The 19,586-nt window shown below is 32.0% G+C and overlaps 1 protein-coding gene across 3 annotated transcripts in view; it reads left to right on the plus strand.

Moving 5' to 3' along the window:
• MAP3K7 (mitogen-activated protein kinase kinase kinase 7) overlaps positions 1–19,586 on the plus strand; it is a 77,281-nt gene that overhangs the window by 15,467 nt on the left and 42,228 nt on the right. For all 3 annotated transcript variants that reach the window (XM_012549217.3, XM_023503113.2, XM_012549218.3), the window contains exons 2-7: positions 8,892–9,002; positions 9,775–9,840; positions 11,345–11,390; positions 12,363–12,501; positions 17,071–17,195; positions 17,985–18,113. In XM_012549217.3, coding sequence (XP_012404671.1) covers positions 8,892–9,002; positions 9,775–9,840; positions 11,345–11,390; positions 12,363–12,501; positions 17,071–17,195; positions 17,985–18,113 — 616 coding nt within the window. The remainder of the gene's footprint in view (positions 1–8,891; positions 9,003–9,774; positions 9,841–11,344; positions 11,391–12,362; positions 12,502–17,070; positions 17,196–17,984; positions 18,114–19,586) is intronic.

Raw genomic sequence — 19,586 nt, forward strand, 5'->3', positions numbered from 1 at the left:
CATCAGATATTAATCACCTTCAAAGTGATCCTTACTGTCTAATGAAACAATATGATAACAATATTATTATGTTATTATAATTATAATATATATAATATAACAATTATATTATTAACATAATATATCACATATGCATATATTAGTGAGATTTTAAACAAAGGTTTTTATGCCAGTCTAAGTGGTTAAGATACCCAGAATGGCTCTGTGGAAGAGAGAGTGTTTGAGCTGGACTTCAATGGAGAGAAATAAATTCTTGCCCAGTGACCATTCACTTCTCTCTACTGAAGCCCAACTAAAATATTATCTCCTTCACAGAGCTTTTCCTGATACCTTAACCACTTAGACATTGGCCTTGGAATGAATCTTCTCATTCCTTGTTGATTATAATCTCTTTAAGGGGAAATTTGATATCTTAATTGTTTTTGTAGCTAAGGTGGGATATTTGATAAGTATGGGAAAATATTGAATATAGACAGATGGCTTATCCTTATACATTTTATTTTTGCTTTTTAATAGTTTTCATTTCTGTAATCATTTTCTGGCATCTCCAAATTCTATTCAAATAGGATATATTCGAACTCTTTAGCTTCTTCCTATAAATTGATTCATTCAGAAGAGATTTTTAACATTTATTGTGTCATTGACACCTTGTTTGACCTTGGCAATTTGTTGAAGCTTATGGATCCATTCCTGAAATAATATTTTAAATGCATAAAATTAAAAGATGGGATTACAAAGAAAACCAATTTAGTTGAAAAATGGTTGGGTTGTTAATGTTTTTAAATTTATAGATCCCGGATTAAGAAACAATAAGAAAAAAAGAAAGATATTAAATAAAAACACTTTAAGGTTTTATATATTAGACTTCAAAATGTATATGCCTATGAGAATTTTTTGTCTGCCTACCATCTAAGCAGTTCTATCTACTGTAATAAAGACTAATTTGTTTACTTTCAGCAAAACTTTAGATTTGTGCAAAGCAAATTCCTAGCCTTTAATGACAATTTAGACTCAACTTCCAATTGTGCTAATATAGCAAAATGTTATCCAAAAGAATCAATAATTATTTGGTTGGGGAATTCATTTTATATTTTTGAGTTTGTTGTAAAAACAAGTTTCTTATGTCCAAAGGAATGTCAAACTGTGCATTCCCTTTGATCCAGCAGTGTTTCTACTGGGCTTGTATTCCAAAGAGATCATAAAGGAGGGAAAGGGACCCAAATGTGTAAAAAATATTTGTGGCGATTCTTTTTAAAGTGGCAAGAAACTGAGTGGATGCCCTTGAGTTGGAGAATGGCTGAACAAGTTATGGTATATGAATGTTATGGAACATTATTGTTCTATAAGAAATGATCAACAGGATGATTTCAGAGAGGCCTGGAGAGACTTACATGAACTGATGCTAAGTGAAATGAGCAAAACCAGGAGATCGTTATATATATAGCAACAGCAAGATTATACAATGATCAATTTTGATGGACATGGCTCTTGTCAAAAATGAGGTGATTCAGACCAGTTCTAATGATCTTGTGATGAATTAAGCCATCTGCACCAAGAGAGAAGACAGTGGGAATTGAATGTGAACCACAGCTTAGTATTTTTACTCTTTTTGTTGTTGTTTGCTTGCATTTTGTTTTCTTTCTCATTCCTTTTCCATTTGGATCTTGTGATGACCATGTTAGCACCCTACCTTAGAATCAGCCAGAGTCAGGATAAGCAAAAGTCCTTAGTCTTTATTCTTGGTCTTTAGAGGTAGTATTGAATTGGATGGAAGCAAAATCTCTGCAACCTTCCTTCTTCGTCTCCCACCCAGAGAGTGACCCTGGCTAATCTTACTCCATCTCATAGTCCGTCCTACAATTCTCTGTATACACCAATTATTGAGCCAGCACAGGATAGTGGGAAGGGCCATAACCCAAGCACATACCCATAGAGTATTGCCCAATTGGTAATTGGCCCTAAGTGCTTGAACCGACCTCACTACAATGATTCAAGAGTTTCAGCCCTCTACAGGATCTCATTTTTATTGTGCAGCATGATATTTATGGAAATATTTATAGAGGATCATATGTTTAATATATATTGGATCACTTGCCAGTTAGGGAAGGGGTAAAGGGAAAGAAGGAAGAGAAAAAATTAGGGTTTTGTAGGGGTGAATGTCAAAAATTATTCATGTATATATTTTGAAAAAAAAAAAGCTATAATTAAAAATAAAAACATAATTCTTAATTTTTAAATTAAACAATTGCATTACTCCCCTATTTGTTTTACCTGTTAAGGGTACCATTATCTTTTTAATGTCCTGTTAAGGGACAGTCCAATTCTCCGAGAGCCCCCAAAGCTGTGAATAACATCTGACGGAGTTGCAAGGCAGCCTTTGCTGACACAGGTGTTGCAGGGTAGGAATGAGATAAATTGGAGGCAGAGGGAAGAGGAGAGAGGTCAGACAATGTAACGGTCTCTCAGTCAGAGAGATCAGAGAATAGCAACTGCCTCTCAGTCTCCTCATATCATCCTCTCATAAGAGGAGATCCATTCTTCAGATCTGGGTTGGATCTCCAGCAGCCACTGTCAAGTGGCTCCTGTGTGTTCCAATAGCTCCCGATAGTACAACAGTATCCCAGATTGAAAATCTCAGAATCATCTTTAATACCTTTCTTTCCTCCATTCTCTTTTTTCCAGTAGTCCTATAAATTTTATCTTTAAAATATCTCATTTAAATACAAATTAAAGCAACTCTGAGGTACTATCTCACATTTATTAGATTAGCTAATATGACAAAAAAAATTATTGATATTGGAAGGGATGTGGGAAAACTGGGACATTAATGTTATTGTTGGAGTAGTTTGTGAACTGATCCAACTATTTTGGAGAGAAATTTGGAACTATGCTCAAAGGGAACTGTGCATACCCTTTGATCCAGCAGTATTGCTGCTAGGTCTACATTCCAAAGATATCAAAGAAAGGTGGGGACATGATATCCCCCCCTTTTTTTGGTACAAATATGTCTGTTTGTACTAACAGGTCTATTTGTATAAAAATATTTATAACAGCTCTTTTTGTGGTAGCTAAAAATTGGAAATCAAAGGAATGCCTATCAAATGGGAATGATTAAACAAGCTGGGTTAGGTGATTATAATGGGATATTAGAAATGACAAGTAGGATGGCAGAAAAACCTGGAAAAACTGGTATGAACTTTGCATCAGCAAAGTGAAGTGAACAGAACCAGGAGAACAATGAACACAGTAATTGCAATATTGTATGATGAACTGCAAATGATTGAGTTGTTCTTAGCCCTAGAGTTATCTAAGACAATTCCATAGGAGTAATTATACAGACGGAACTGGAATGATTTACCATTTTTTTCTCCAGTGGATTAAGGCAAACCGGTTAAGTGATTTGCCCAGGGTCACACAGTGTCTGAAGCTGCATAGAACTCAGGTTTGCCTGTGTTTTTCACTTTCTTTCATTCTTTTTATTTGACTCTTGTACAAAATACAATGTTTTACATGATTGCACCTATATAATCTATATTTGCATGCTATCTCAGGGGAAGGAGGGAGAAAATTTGGAACTCAAAGCTTTTAAAAAAAAATTTTAAACTTGTAAATAGGAAAAAAATTAGATATATTTTAAAATATCTCAAAGATATTTTTCATGCATATTGCCATAGTTGGAATCATATTGTCCATAAATAAGGAAAAAGGTGAACACTCCTTTATACTCTGGGTACTCTGTCTTGCCCATACTATATCTGGAATTTTGAATTTAGTTCTTCCTAACTTATTTTAAGATGAACTTTGAAGAACATCTAGAGCAGTCCATCCATGGTACATGAAATAAGGGTGCTTATTTAGTCTATTAAGAAAAGACATGAGAACTGTCTTCAAGTCTTTGAAGGGCTGTATAGGGAAGGGGTATTAAATTTGTTCTTAGCTTCTGATGGAAGAATTAGGAGCAATGCATGGAATTGAGCAAGACTGATTTAGGATTGATTTAAAGAAAAACTTTCTAACACAATTGCCTTCTCTCTTTAGAGGACTTGGGCCAGGCCTGGATGACTGCTTCTCTGTTTTGATGTAGAACAAGAGTTTGTAAATGGAGTCCCCATATAGTTTTCAGAGTGTCCATAAAATTATATATATTTTCACCAACCTTTTACTGAAATTTAGCATTTCCTTCAATTATGTATTTTTTTAAATGTTGAGTTCCATTGATTTCATCACAGTGGCAAAGTACATGACACAGAAATTGTCATCAAATATGGTTTGTACCCTTTCCAACTTATATTTTATGATGCACTCTTTCAAAGTCATCCCTCATGGAATATAGTAATAGCCTCCTATTCTTCCTGTTCCAATCCATGCTCACTATATTAAACGTTCTAAAGCTCCATTATGATTGTCATTCCTTTGTTCAAAACCTTTAGTAACACTCCATGAGATAGTGAGATGGCACAATGAATGTGGTGCTGGGTTTGAAGTCAGACCTGAGTTCAAATCTAGCCTAATATACTGTCATACACTTGCCAGCTCTATGACCTTGAGCAACTCATTTAACTTTTGTTTAACTCAATTTTCTCATGTGTAAAATGGGGAAAAGGATAGGATTTATTTCCCAGTGTTATTCTGAGGATCAAATGAGATAGTATTTATAAAGCATTTAGCCTAGTGCCTGATACACAGTAGGTTTTATATAAATGCAAGATATTGTTACCCTAGAGGATAAAGTACAAACTCCTTAGTCTCACAACTATTATATAGCTCCAACAAAGTCTTTTCTCCTTTTACTCCCATTTTGAAACTCTACTCCAGCCAGACTGCTGTCTTATCTACTTGTTCTCTTCTAAATAAAATTTTATGTGCAGTTCGTTCTCTTCCCAGACTTTCCTTTAGATTGTTTTCAAATTTTATCCTTTCTAGGAGGCCTAATCCAACCTAATTTAATCTCATTTTTCCTTTAACCCATTTATTATTCTTACCAGTTATATTAAAATAAATAAATTTAAATTAGTGATCTTGCTTTCCTCACAAGTGTTCTATGATGTATCATTATCTATATTTTTGAAATAAAGGCAGAAACTCAGAAAATTGTAATAACTAGTCTAAGTTCATATAGTTAAATTTCAAAGCTGAGAGTGAGGGTCCTTTCTACAATACTATAGCCACCTCCTTTTGTCATTTATTGCCTTATACTGTTAAGTTAACTTTTTCATGCCTTTATATCTTACCTCCCAAATTGGCTATAATTTAAGATTCTTAAAGAGGAAAAGACTGTTTAATAAAGTTAGTCCCTGATTTAAATGAAGGAGGATGAAAATTGTATTAATGGTTTCTCAGTTGTTTTTCATTTTAAAAAAACTTCACTTATTTGTCCACTAGATGGCACAGGAGCATCAATAAGGAGAAATGATGACTAAGTATATACTTTGTGCTATTCATTAGATACTAGAGACTGCTAATTGTCTCTGAGTGAGCAGATTTAGTCAATTAGAAATGAAGTTTAGGCTTTTCTAATCCATGTTAAATGAACTGATAGATTAAAAATGAAAATTGATATGTTTGTGGGTTTTTTTTTAAGTCACTTCATTTCTTTATCCTTATCTGGGTTAACCTGAACTTAGTGGTGGCAGTAAATGTCAGTTGATTGATGTTTATCATGAACTGATAATGACAGGTAAATAAAGGCTATTTTTAGAGTCAGGAACCCCAGGGATCAAGTCTTCAAGCTTCTGAGGCATGTTACTTAATTTCTTTTTTTTTGTTTGTTTCTGATTTATTATATTTAATGAAAGTAAATTCATAAATCCTCTATTTCAGTGGTGTCAAATAAATGGGCCATGAAATAATAAGAATCTGTGTTTTTGCATATTTTTTTCTTTTATTTTTTTCTTTTTTATTATTATTATTTTTTTTTTATTTAATAGCCTTTTATTTACAGGATATATGCATAGGTAACTTTACAGCATTAACAATTGCCAAATCTCTTGTTCCAATTTTTCACCTCTTACCCCCCACCCCCTTCCCCAGATGGCAGGATGACCAGTAGATGTTAAGTACATTAAAATATAAATTAGATACACAATAAGTATACATGACCAAAACGTTATTTTGCTGTACAAAAAGAATCAGACTCTGAAATATTGTACAATTAGCTTGTGAAGGAAATCAAAAATGCAGGTGGGCATAAATATAGGGATTGGGAATTCAATGTAATGGTTTTTAGTCATCTCCCAGAGTTCTTTCTCTGGGCATAGCTGGTTCAGTTCATTACTGCTCCATTGGAAATGTACTTAATTTCTTTTTGTCTATCTCTAAGATTATAAATTACAAATGAGTTACTAGTTTGCCTTCTTGGAGGGAATTTCTATATCACAGACTTGGACCAGAAACATCCATAAATTGAGAAGTATGATATTAGAAAAGATATATTACTGTAAGACATATCAGTAAATTCTAAAAAAAAAGTGATACCAGAAGTTCCAGAAAACATAATATATATGTAGGAGTCTTTTGGCAAAGGCAAAGGCCTTAATCTGTGATGTGAAAGTAAAAGAAAGATTTGGAGGATGATTTAAAGAAAAAAGGCCTGCCAGGAAGGTTCAGAGATGTGAGCAATTTTCAGAAATAAGTCTCTGGTAGTAACACAATAGCCTATCGCAGTTCTATTTGCCTTCCCAGGAGGAATAGAAATACACATGATCATTTAAAGGACTGAACTAGGTTAACTTCAGAGCCACCTATAGTGATTTCAAAAGTTTTCCCTAATATACTCTGTCCTCGAAATTCATAAGTCTTTCTTTAACTGAGACAGTCTTTTATTATCTAACTTAGTTGTTTAATCCTTTTTGACTGAACTACACCTCAGTTTTTCAACATATAAATATGTTAGTTCCTTTACATATTTTATGAGGAAATCAGGATTAGAGAGTAAAAGGCAACCTGTATAACATGAAAAGGGAGAGAAAATAAATAAGAAGAATACCAAAGATTAATAAATTATCATATTTTCACAGATTCAGATCTGTCTGATCAGTTTAGCAAATACTTATGAAGCTTTTGCCCAATGCAAAGTATTATGCAGATACAGAAATGACTATATACATTGACAGCTCATCAGGGAAACTGCCATCAACTCATGCAAATACAATTTTGTATTTAAAAAGTGATTTTGTTTGTGTTTTAGTTTTCAGTTCTAATTCTTCATTTTCTTTCAGAAATATCATTCATAGAGCAACAGTTCACTTACCATGCTAGAGGGCCTTTCCCCCAGTTCATTTTATACTTTTTGGTTACCAATGGAATATTCTAGCTGTCCATCTGTTCTCCCTCTCTCACAATGACTATTCTACCTCCTTTTCTGATTATACATTTTCCTGATGTTTTCCTTTATGTTACTTCATCATTAGAAATATAATGTAGTCCATTTGTACCTACTATACATTTTCCATTGGCCTTTGTGTCCTCCTAAACTTTGACTCTTCAGAAGCTTTAGTGTTCCAAGATTTGAAACTCTGTCACATTATTGGAAGAACATTTATGCGATTTTGTGTCAGGAAGCAAATTAGGATTGTTAAAAGCACTGTCCACTTTCCCAAATGAAATTCACTATACCTTTTTCCTGCTTTTCAGTTCTTGGCTCAGCCCATTATATGTCTTCAGTGTCTTCCCTAGATATATGTACTAATGTACTTAACTCATTTCATCCGATCAGTTTTTCCTCTGTGCATTGTTAAGCTAGAACCTTAGGCAATTATGGATTTATTGAAGAGATAGAATTAACTCAGCACCAAATCTACACAGGTAAAAAGATATGACCATCTATGAAAAGTTTCTCTTCCATTAGATATATATTCCTTTTTCATAGGCTTCCATTGAAGTTAATAATCAAAGGCCTTTTAAACATTCCTGGAACATTTGTCAAGAAACTGTGATCTAAACATGTTCATGAAAAATTTCTTGTTGAAACAGAGCTTTTATAATATGCTTTGTTTTGCCTAACCGCGTGCTTTTTTTTGTCATCAGCAAACTATAACTATTCATTGGCTATTTTCCCTTTTTTGATATACCTTATAAATGATACCTCTCTGCTTTCAAGACTGGGTTACTGTTAGCAATAAGTCCCTGTTTGGAGTCATTGTAGAAGAAATGGTAACTGTTTTCAAATATTTAAAGAGCTGTCATATGGAAGGAGCAGTAGACTATTTCTTGTTCCAGAGGACAAGGCCCAGTGCCTTTGTATAGTAATTACAGAGAAGCAAATTTCAGTTCACTGTATGGAAAAACTTTTTTTTTTAACCTTTTAACAAGTTTTTCTCAATCTCCTCATTGAAATGACCAATTAAAAAACTAGGGAAAGTACCTTTTACTATAAATGTTCAAAAATAGAGCTACCATCAGGGATATTATAGAAGAGATTTTTTCATCAGGTGGAAGATTGAGCCATATAACCAAGCAGATCCTTTCCAATTCTAATAATTGAATGATTTATTCAAAAAAACTTAATTTTTAAAAGTAACCATTTTAAGCTTCTAGTATTTTTATTGATTGTATTTACCAACAAAATGTTTCCTTTTCAATTTTTCCCCTCTCAATATCATTTCTCAATCTCGTCCAATCTAGTTTCTCTTACCATTTTCTCATTCTTATTCTGTAAGTGCTCTCATAGCATGTTTGTTCCAATTGTAAGGTTCTTGAAGACAGACTACATCTCCATTTGATTCTATGCCTACTCATCTTTTTTTTTTTTTTTTTTTTTAAAGTTTGCTTCAGGCCTATACATTCAAATGCAAATTATCTCTAAATCATTTTTCAACCACTGACTTCATATTGACATAGATAAATTTTTTGAATCTTGTTTTGTACCTGATTATAACATTTTTGAATCATAGGTTGTTGGAAGAGGAGCGTTTGGAGTGGTATGCAAAGCTAAGTGGAGAGCAAAAGATGTGGCGATTAAACAAATAGAAAGTGAATCTGAGAGAAAAGCCTTTATTGTAGAAGTAAGTGACCCAGTTTGTTGTCTTGAAAATATAATCTACTTATTATAGTTCTTTATCATATGGGTGGTAACTACTTTAATTGTGTCAATAAATGGCTATTTTACATATATATATATATATTTATTTATTTTTACAAGGAATTCCTTTGGCTATTTGAATCACATCAGAGCCCTACCTGGTTAAAATGTTGGAAATGACATTATAGATGATTTTCCTTATTTATTTTCTTGAATATAACAGATTAACCACATTGCCCAAACTATTTAGCTGTCTCAAGGTTAATAGTATTGCTTTGTTATATAAGCAGTTAGAAATTACTTTTTCTCCCATTTATCTTAATGAACTGAGAAATGTTAGTTTTCATAAACTACTAGTAATTTTTTTCCTTTAAATTCAAAGTATATTCTTTGGAGAGTGAAAATTTTAAATTTCTCAGTTCAGAGAGAAAATAATATTGAACTCTACTCTTACTGAGTCATGAAGGAGTCCCTAGAATTTAGTAACTGTGAAAAGATATTACATGTATGAAATTTGTTTTTGCTTTCTAAATGAGTTTGTAGGGAGTTTCATATGTTGTTACCATATTGAAAAGGTAGTTGTATAGTAGATTTTATATTTATCACTTTTTTAACTTAATAATGAATAATTGACTTCTGCCTTTGAAAGTATCAGTATTTTGATAGCTTATTGTAGTTTGTACTTTATTTAAGCTATAATTTTAAACTGTATTAAAGATTAATACTTTTTTAAAGGGTTACTTAATTTGTTCCAGCTTCGGCAGTTATCACGTGTAAACCATCCAAATATTGTGAAGTTATATGGAGCCTGTTTAAATCCAGTAAGTTTGTAACTTTCTAAGTAGATATGTTATCTGTAAACAGTGACATACAAGTTATGTTGGGGTTTGAAGTTTACAGAACTATTTTAATTTAACCTCTATTTTCTAATGCATATGCTTATTGGAAATTTTCTCACTGTATTTTAATAGATTTTTTGATTTCTTTTATTTTTGTAAAACTGTCATTTCTGATGATCTCTTCTTCCATTTCTCTCTATTCTCCAGTATCAAATACTTTTATAACAATGAGAAACAACCAAGTGATAACTTTTATCATTTCTGACTATGTTTACAACATTCTGCCTTGGTCTCCTACTTCTCTCCCAAAAGAGGGAATTGATTTTATTATATTTCCCTTAAAATCAATGTTGATCCTTATGGTTGCATTTCTTTTAAAAAAAATTTTTTCCCCTAAATATTGTAATATTTGATAGTTTGTGCTTAAAAATTAAATCATTTCCATCTAATATTTGGAAAAATGTAGATCCTGTGTTGACAAGTTAGAAACTGAATCTGTATACGTGTGTGTGTGTGTGTGTGTGTGTGTGTGTGTGTGTGTGTGTATAAACTCAATTTGAAATACAGTTGTTATTTTCAAACTTTAAAATAAATCAATAGTTTACTTAAAACAATTTCATTCTGTAAGACACATTTCACCTTGTCCTTTCATCAGCCATGAATGTGGTAAGCATATGTCATCTCTCCCCTATAAAATTAGGACTTTTTTTTTCCTACTGCCTTAAGAATTTTTCATCATTGGATTTTCTTCATACTTTTTTAGTTTACTGTTTCTTCAGGCTTATTAATTCTACTTGCCCTTATCCGGACCAATAAGATAGCTTCTTAAGGGTAGACAATGTTTAGTTTTTGCTGATGTTATCCTCAGCATGTAGAATAATTCCTGGAATCTAGCACTTAAAAATGATTTTTGCATTGAGTTGAATTTCCCATTTAAAAATAATGTTTAAAATTTATATAAAAATAATATATATATAATATTTTAAAATTTATTTTAAAATAAATTTAAATAACATTTGAAATTATTTAAAAATGAATAATTTGTTTCTGTTTTTCTTCACCATTTTAAATTAACTTTAGAGTAATTTCAACCACCACATATTTATTAAGCCCCTCCTGTGTACCTAAGTATTGTAAATGCAAAAACAAACAATGAAATGATACCTGTTCAAATTGAGTTTATGTTTTTTTCAGAAGTTAGCTATTCCTAAAGTTCTCTATGTGGACCCAGTACAATTCAGATGATTCTGATTGTGGCTTTCCCTTTTATGTTCTGATGTTTTTGATAACCTCAGGAGACCTAGGTTTAAACTTTTAATTCTGCCATAAACTAACAAAGACCTTAGGCAAGTTAATTAAGCCATTCTGTATACTTGTTTCTTTATCTGTGAGATGCGTCAGAATAAATATATATGTCTCTTAAATATGTAACTTTGGGAATTCTTTCTATGTTTCTATCCTAATATACATGGTTTTTCCCCTTTAGGTATGCCTTGTAATGGAATATGCTGAAGGAGGCTCTTTATACAATGGTGAGTTATCATTAAAGCAAGAAATACATTCTTTAAGCAATAAGTTCCTATACAAAATGAGAAAAATACTTTTATTTATGGTTCTAAATTATTTACATATAAAGTACTTTGACTGCTATTCAATACTATTATCATCAGGATATTAAAGGTGGTAATTTCTAAAAACAATAGGATTTTTTCATTTAAAAAATACAAGTAAATTCTAAGTCATATAAAAAAGAAAAAGTGATAATGAAATAATTCTAATCAAGAAATTTATCAATTTTTTTTTTTCCCCTTTGCTTAGGATTCCTCATAATTTGGAAAGCAAATTTTATTATTTTGAGAACACGGGGAAAAAAAGCAATACTCCTAGTTTTTTAACTGTTTCAGGATGTTCAGCTTTATGGTTTAGCCTTTTATTTATCCTTTTAATGCCCTCTTAAATTTGAGCCTTTTCATTTCACATCTATACCTGTCTTACCAATAACTCTGGTATTAATTTTTCTGCCTTTTTTTTTTTTTTAAACTGGAAACCAAGTTATTCCACAGAATGTTCTAACCATAAGAACTCTTACTCTATTAGTGTTTGCTTCTCTTTTGTCCTAGAATTTGAGGTACAACTATATTAGTCTCAAGGTGTTTTTTTTTTTGTTTGTTTTTTTTTTTTTAATCTTTCTCTGTAAAATATTGGTGTGTTTTTGTTGTGTATCTATGTATAATAAATGTATAGAAAGGGAATATGGTAATTTCATAATTTCATTTAAATGAATTGTATTTAATATGAGCATTATTATATGATAAAATAATTTATATATAAATTATCTGTTTAAAATGAGACATTTTAAAATATTCCTTTTTAATGAGAAGAAAAATTGTTGTGTGCTGCTAATCAACAGCAGCAGTGATTAACTCCATATATATGAAAATACACGATGAAGTTATTTTTTAGTTTTTGCCTTTTTTTCTTTTTCTTTTCTTTTTTTTTTTTAGTGCTACATGGTGCCGAGCCCTTGCCATACTATACTGCTGCCCACGCAATGAGCTGGTGTTTACAGTGTTCCCAGGGAGTGGCTTATCTTCACAGTATGCAACCAAAAGCACTAATTCACAGGGACTTGAAACCACCCAAGTAGGTTCCCATTTTGTGATCTTTTATAAGCAGGTTGATTATAATATAAGCTTTTGTTTTAAAATGTCATTTATCATGACCTTTTTATCCGATAAAGGAATATAATATAGTGGGTACAACAGAATTGTATTAAGAACCCATTCTGAAATTATAGTGAGCACGTCACTGGAGCTCAATATCCTAAAACACAAAGTGGATAGTAATATTTGTATCATCTGTCTAACAAAGTTAGTGGGAGACAAGTACTTAGTAAACTTTCTTCCTCCTTCCCTCCATCCCCACCCCCCAATTTGTCCTAATTCTGTGGTTAGGACAGGCTTGACAGAGCACATTCTGATCCTGTGACCACTCTACTCAATAAACTCCCATGATTCTTATTATCTCTAGGATCATATATACACTTATTTTTTTGGCATATGAGGTTCTTTATTATCTGGCCCCTTACAATGTTTCTAGTCTTCTTGTACATTGCTTACCATGTACCCTGTTTACCAGTATGTGTATTGCTCTCCTACTACACTCTTAATTCTTGTTTCTGTACCTTTGGACTGTCTGTCTTCATGTCTGGAATAGTCTCTCCCCTTACCTCTGCCTCTTAGAATCAGTGACTTCCTTCAAGACCCGCCCAAGTTTCACCTTCTTGAAGCCTTTCCAGATAATCTGTTCCCAACTCCCTCTCCTACCCCACTCCCACAAAGATGCAAGTGTACTCCTTCCCAAAATCACTTTGGATTCATTTGGTATATATTATGTATATATTCTTATCTGCTCATATTATCTTTCTCAATGGAATATAAGCTTCTTGAAGGCAAAGGTTTTGATTCTTGTATTTGTGTCCCTAGTGCTAGGCAGCTAGATGGTGTAGTGGATACAGTACTGGGCCTGGAGTCAGGAAGACCTGCATTCAAATCCAACCTCAGATACTTACTGGCTCTGTGACCCTGGAAAAGTCACTTAACCTTGTTTGCCTTAGTTTCTTATCTATAAAATAAGCTGGAGAAGAAAATTACAAACTGCTCCACAGTGCTTGTCAAGAAAACCTCAAATGAGGCCACAGTCAGATATAATTGAAACAACTGAAGAATAATAGCTTAGCATAGTGTTAGACACACAGTGAACACTTGATAAATTTTTATTGTTCGATTGATACCAGTACAGTTCAGAACCTGCTCTGCAACTTAAGACTTTTAATAAACCTTATTGTAATGTTAATGTCAGCTGTTATGATCATAATTGTTATTATTTATTCCATTGACCTCCAAAAATAGTAAACTCTAGCCTCACTGGATATAATTTTACGTCTAGAAGATATTATATTAGCTTTTAGATTTACTTCATTTAAAGGAATAGATTCAATTCCTAGTAGATGTAGGTAAGAATTATACTGTATTTTCATTTACACCTTGGAAATTAGTGAAAGACTTCAGAATTTTAGGTATTTTATTTCAGAAGTATTATGTCTTAAGAGATTTTTTTTTTTTTTTTTATGGGATGGGAATCTTCATTAAGCTTATTTTTCTTTGAATTTGTCTTTATAACTTTTATAGCCTTGACAGTATAATCCCACGCAGGTCAAATATGCATTGGCATTTTTCTGTAAGATAAGGGAATTTGGAGATGTCACAAGTATGTGCTAACTTTACTTAGCTTTTTGTAGTCACATATTTAAAGTATTAAAATATTTTTCCTAAGTTTTCCTAATTGTTATTCTCTTGACTAGTCTAAAGATTCTTCTTCTATTTAGGGTCTTCTTGAATAGTTACCTTGGCAGGGGAATCATTTTTGCTAAGTTGCCTGCTTCTACTCAGGCCTAGACTGAATTCTCTTTCTTCTTGTTCACAAAAGCCTGTCAAAAAATGGGGCCTTTCCATCTGTATGGCCTAGGTGACTTCAGTTCAACCATCTATTTCACCACTTTGCCCCATGACATGAATTCTCCAACCACTCTTCAAATTAGTATATCATACATAGATGGACTTTTGGAGAATTGAGCATTTGGGAGCTTTTCTTTAAATGTCCTAGCTCCAAAGCATGTACGGTACCATGTATCGGTTTCTTCTCTCAGTTCTGGGTTGTGGTAGTAGTGGTGCTATTATTGCACAAATATTATTGTGTATTTGACTAGATTCAGTCTTTCCTGTTGATAAGACCTCAAAAATGAGAAAGAATAGCTTGCATAGAAGGAAGAGGTAGATAAATGATGCCATTGACCATCTTCCCTCAGCTTTCCTTTTAATTTATTACCTCCTTTATTTGCTAGAATTATTAAATAATATTATTGTTGTTGTTTCTGGCTCTTCGTATTATCAGTATAAGGACTTTTTAGTCTGTGTACATATTCATTTAAGGACCCATATCATACTAGTCGCTGGGGATGTAAAACAAAAACAGTCCTTGCCCTCAGAAAACATATTTTTGGGGGAAGAAACAACATAAACAACAAAAAATGATTGGATATAAGTAATTTGAGATAGGAAGTAAACATTAAAACCCCAGAATTGGAATATGATTCATATAAGTGACCCTTGAGCGGAACCTTCCAGAAATCTAGGGGTTCCATGGGGAATAATTGAAGGGAGACAGATTTATTCCTGGCAGCAGAGTTAGATTGCTCCTTAATAGTTATGTGACCTTAGGCAAGTCATTTTACTTTTCAGCTTAGCTATATACTGTGCTAAATATACATTTATGTACACCAAGAAGCCAGCTATACATGTTCACATGCAAATGAATTTTGTGTGTACTTTTCTCATTTATAAAATGAGGCGGACTAGATTATTAGTGTTAATTTAACATAGAAATAGTATCTCTGTGGGTCTCATTGACTTAGGCGCAAATTAATATTATCAGTGTTTATTTTGTTAAACATTTTCCAGTTTTATTTTCATCTAGTTAGAGCAATATACAAGAGTATTGGGGACCCATGTGTGGCCCTGCCCCAATTATGATGCCTCTAGACTAGATTATCTCTTCAAACCATTCCACATTTTAGCTCTTCAATTGCATATCTTTGTCTTGTGAGCAATTGTTGTTAATATGTTTCTACCTATTCCTTTATCATATCTTTGGGTGTGTGTCTTGACTTTTCTGCAAATTTTCATAGATCTTTCTAAATGTATCCCAGTATAATAGTCTTTTCACTTCATGAATTCTTGTCTATATGATCATAATAAAGGTCTTGTTTGTCGATCTTATAAAAACCATGTTTTAATGTGTTTCAGCTTTACTTCTGAATTAAGGTACATTATTTCATTTGACAAATTAATTAAAATTGGAAGTGTCCTGATATGTTCTTGTTAAAGTCTAAACTGCTGTGCAATTTTTTTACTACTGATACATTTTTCTTTTAATTGGCAGCATTATCAGAAAATTATTTCTAGATGAGGAAATGTTGTTTGATAATAAATAGTTCTGGCAGTGTAACAGATATGAAGCCTAGGGTGTAATGGTGAGAAAGTTACTCAGGTGATATTTCATTTGATCTTTTTCACTATAGTTTGTTTAGAGGTTTTTTTCTTTCTATCGTCTTTTGTAAAATGGGAATGTTTTGTTGTGGTCATTTTAACTTTGACATGTAATTTATTCAAAAGGAGATTCCTTTTACTAATTCTAAATAAATCAAATAATTGCTTATTTCCTTTGATGTATGGGAACTAGATAGAAAATATCACTGGCTTTCAGCATGGTAGAAAGCTGTTCAGATTTAATCTGTGGGCTCAGCTTTTCATAAGGAATAATTAGTAACATAGATACTTTACTTTGATTTCATGGACATCAAGTTTTTGCCTCCTTGGTTACTGTTAATATTAATTTACATTGATCTATACTTAAAATTTGGAAAAAACTTAAGTGGTTATAAGAAAAATAGTATAAAAATGTTCATGTTATTTGGATAAAGAGGTATTGTACCTCAGATGTAGAGTATCATCCATGTTTGTCAAATCCTTTGGCTAATAATGATGGAATGGTGATTTATTTTATAACTATACAGTTTACTTCTAGTCTATAATTGCATGCAAAAAGAAGCACTTTGCATTTGAATGTTTTTATTGTTTTAAAATACTTAAATTTTCATTAGTGTCATAATTCATAAGAATAACTAAAAATTAGGTGAATATCATGTTTTTTCTAATTTTTGACTAAACTCAGTCTTTCCTGTTGAGACCTTGAAAATGAGAAAGAATAGCTTGCATAGAAGAAAGAGGTAGATAAATGATGCCATTGATCATCTTCCCTCCGCTTTCCTTTTAGTTTATTACCTCCTTTATTTGCTAGAACTATTAAAACAATTTTTTTTTTCACTAGATAGATACACATGGTGACAAAGGTGCAACGAAGAGAATGGTTTACAGAAAATGTGGGTCTGGGAATTCTACTGATAGAGATAATATGGACATAAGTTAATTTTTGTTCCTCTTATATTGTCTTTTAATCAAGTTCCAATAACATAGAGAATAAAATTGTTTAATTACAAAACTTTTAGAAGTTGAATTGTATGGATTTTTGTTATACCAAAGACGTTTATTTAGAGTCACATTCCTGGTCTTACAATAGTTGTTGTTTTAATAGCTTGCTCCTGGTTGCTGGGGGAACAGTTCTAAAAATCTGTGATTTTGGTACTGCCTGTGACATTCAAACACACATGACCAACAACAAGGGTAGTGCTGCTTGGATGGCACCTGAAGTTTTTGAAGGTAAAAATGACTCCAGTTTGTGATGACCTAATTCTTATGTTATATAAAAGAAAATTGTTGCTTTTTAAGGTCATAAGTCATTTATGTGTTCTTGACAATAAAGTACATATAATTCTCAAATTTAAATACCATCTTTAGATTTTAATTTTCCAAAAACAAAATTTGTATAATTTACATTTTCTCCATACATTCAAATGTGTACCTAATAAATTGATATTAGTTCTAAAAATTTAAGTGAGTGTGCTTTAGAAAAAAATTCAGAGTAGTGGGACAGAAGTGTATTTTAAAAAACTACAAATGGCAATTTTGAACTGAGTTCAAAGGCATGCTTATATGGCTTTTAATTTTCTATTACATTTCCATTTGCTATAGATTCCTGACGATAATGACCAGTTTTATGTATTTCAGGCATTTCATAAATCCTACACTGTATTTTTGTTGTATAGATAGTACTATTTTAAATGAAATAAATTGCAATGAAGACTTTTTTTTCTATAAACATTAATCCATTAAGAAGTAACTATAACTAGATTAATTTTATTTCAGTGATGAACCTAAAACAGCATTTCCCCATTTAATTTGAGTACAAAATGCTTTAATTATATTTAATACATTTAAAAGAAGAATCACCTTAGCAACCTGAAAAAATTAATGGAACCCCGACAAAGAATTGTTTCGCAATCTCCACATAATTAAGTTGCAGAGTCTGTAGTACATTAAAACTTTTTTAAAAGCAGTCATTTAAATGTTATGGAGAAAAGACATCAGATTATGCTAATTTTTTTTCAGGTAGCAATTACAGTGAAAAATGTGATGTCTTCAGTTGGGGTATTATCCTTTGGGAAGTGATAACCCGCCGGAAACCTTTTGATGAGATTGGTGGTCCAGCTTTTCGCATAATGTGGGCTGTTCATAATGGTGAGTGGAAGGGAAGAAAAGTAAATTCATGTATTAATATTTATAATTCTATGTTCTAAAATATATTAATGTACTTTGAATTCCCTCATAAGAGTTTTCAATATTTGTTACAAAGTAGTTAACTCTTTTTAACAGATTCCTTGGGAGTCTGAACATACATTTCTCAAAAGAATTGGATACTGTTAAGTCATTTAAAAGATTCCTCCAAATAACTAATAAGAGAAATGGGAATCAGAACATCTCTGGACTTTCAATTTACACATGTAGGAATGTGACAAAGCTGGCAAAAGAGCAGAATAGTCAATGTTGGAATGGAAAGAAGATAAACAGACTAATTGGTGGAACTATGAATTATTGCAACCATTTTAGAAAGCAGTTTAGAATTATGAAAGTAAAGTGACTAAAATGTATGTATTCATTGACCCAGATGTAACACTACTAGGCATATACTTCAAGGAGGTCATTAGTGTTTTTTTAAGTTTCTACATATTGGAACATATTTATAATATCATTTTTTTGAAACATCAAAAAACTGGAAACAAAAATAGACACCCATCAGTTGGGAAATGAAAAAACAAAACGTAGTATATGAATTTAATAGAAGATTGCCATGTTTTAAGAAACAACAAATGTGGCAGAGGATCCTTAAATGAAGCTGATACAGCATGAAATAAGTAGAGATAAGAAGACAGTGTACATAAAGAGTACAACATAAATGGAAAAAAAAGTCAGAAAACAATTGAAGATTTTTCAAAATTACAAAGAATAAACATAGCCACAAAAAGAGATAGCTTCTTCTTGGCTCCTTTTTAGAGGTACAAGGTCCATATAGTGATTTTTCTGAATTCTTTTTTAATGTATTGATCAGAATTGCTGATTGTTTTTTCTCTTTTCTGTTTTTTCCTTTTAAAAAATATTTTTGTTATATGCCTTTTCTCTCAGAGTGAGTTGGGAGGGGAATACAGGGAGTTTAGACAATGTGAAAACAAGAGATAGCAATAAAAATTGTTTTTAAAAGAATAAATCCTTTAGGAACAAAATTTTTCTAATACATAATTATTTTTAGTATCAAGAAGTTGGAGAATATTCTTGTCTGTAGGTTTTTAATAAGTTTGGTAAAATAATGTTCAAAAGAAAATATTATTTCTGAAATAAATGAAGGATCCCTACCTACCTGTACTAAATGACATCTACCACAGATGCTAGTTGACAACCTTGGGGATTCTTTTTATTTCCTCACACTCACTTAATTGGAATTTCTACTCTCCAGCTAGCAACATGAATTGTTTTGTTTTGTTTTTTACCTCTCAAGCAGCAATTCTATCCCTGTTTCTCATCTTTTCCCAGAGCAGAATTTTTGGTGTACAATTGGTGGTAGCAGGTCAAGATCAAATTCTATTACCCTTCTTTTCTGACTACTACTTCCCCATCACTGCCAGAGTCTCATCCCCCTCCATTTCCACCCCCGTCTCA

Source organism: Sarcophilus harrisii, chromosome 4 (genome assembly GCF_902635505.1).
Source record: "Sarcophilus harrisii chromosome 4, mSarHar1.11, whole genome shotgun sequence".
Lineage (NCBI taxonomy): Eukaryota > Metazoa > Chordata > Mammalia > Dasyuromorphia > Dasyuridae > Sarcophilus > Sarcophilus harrisii.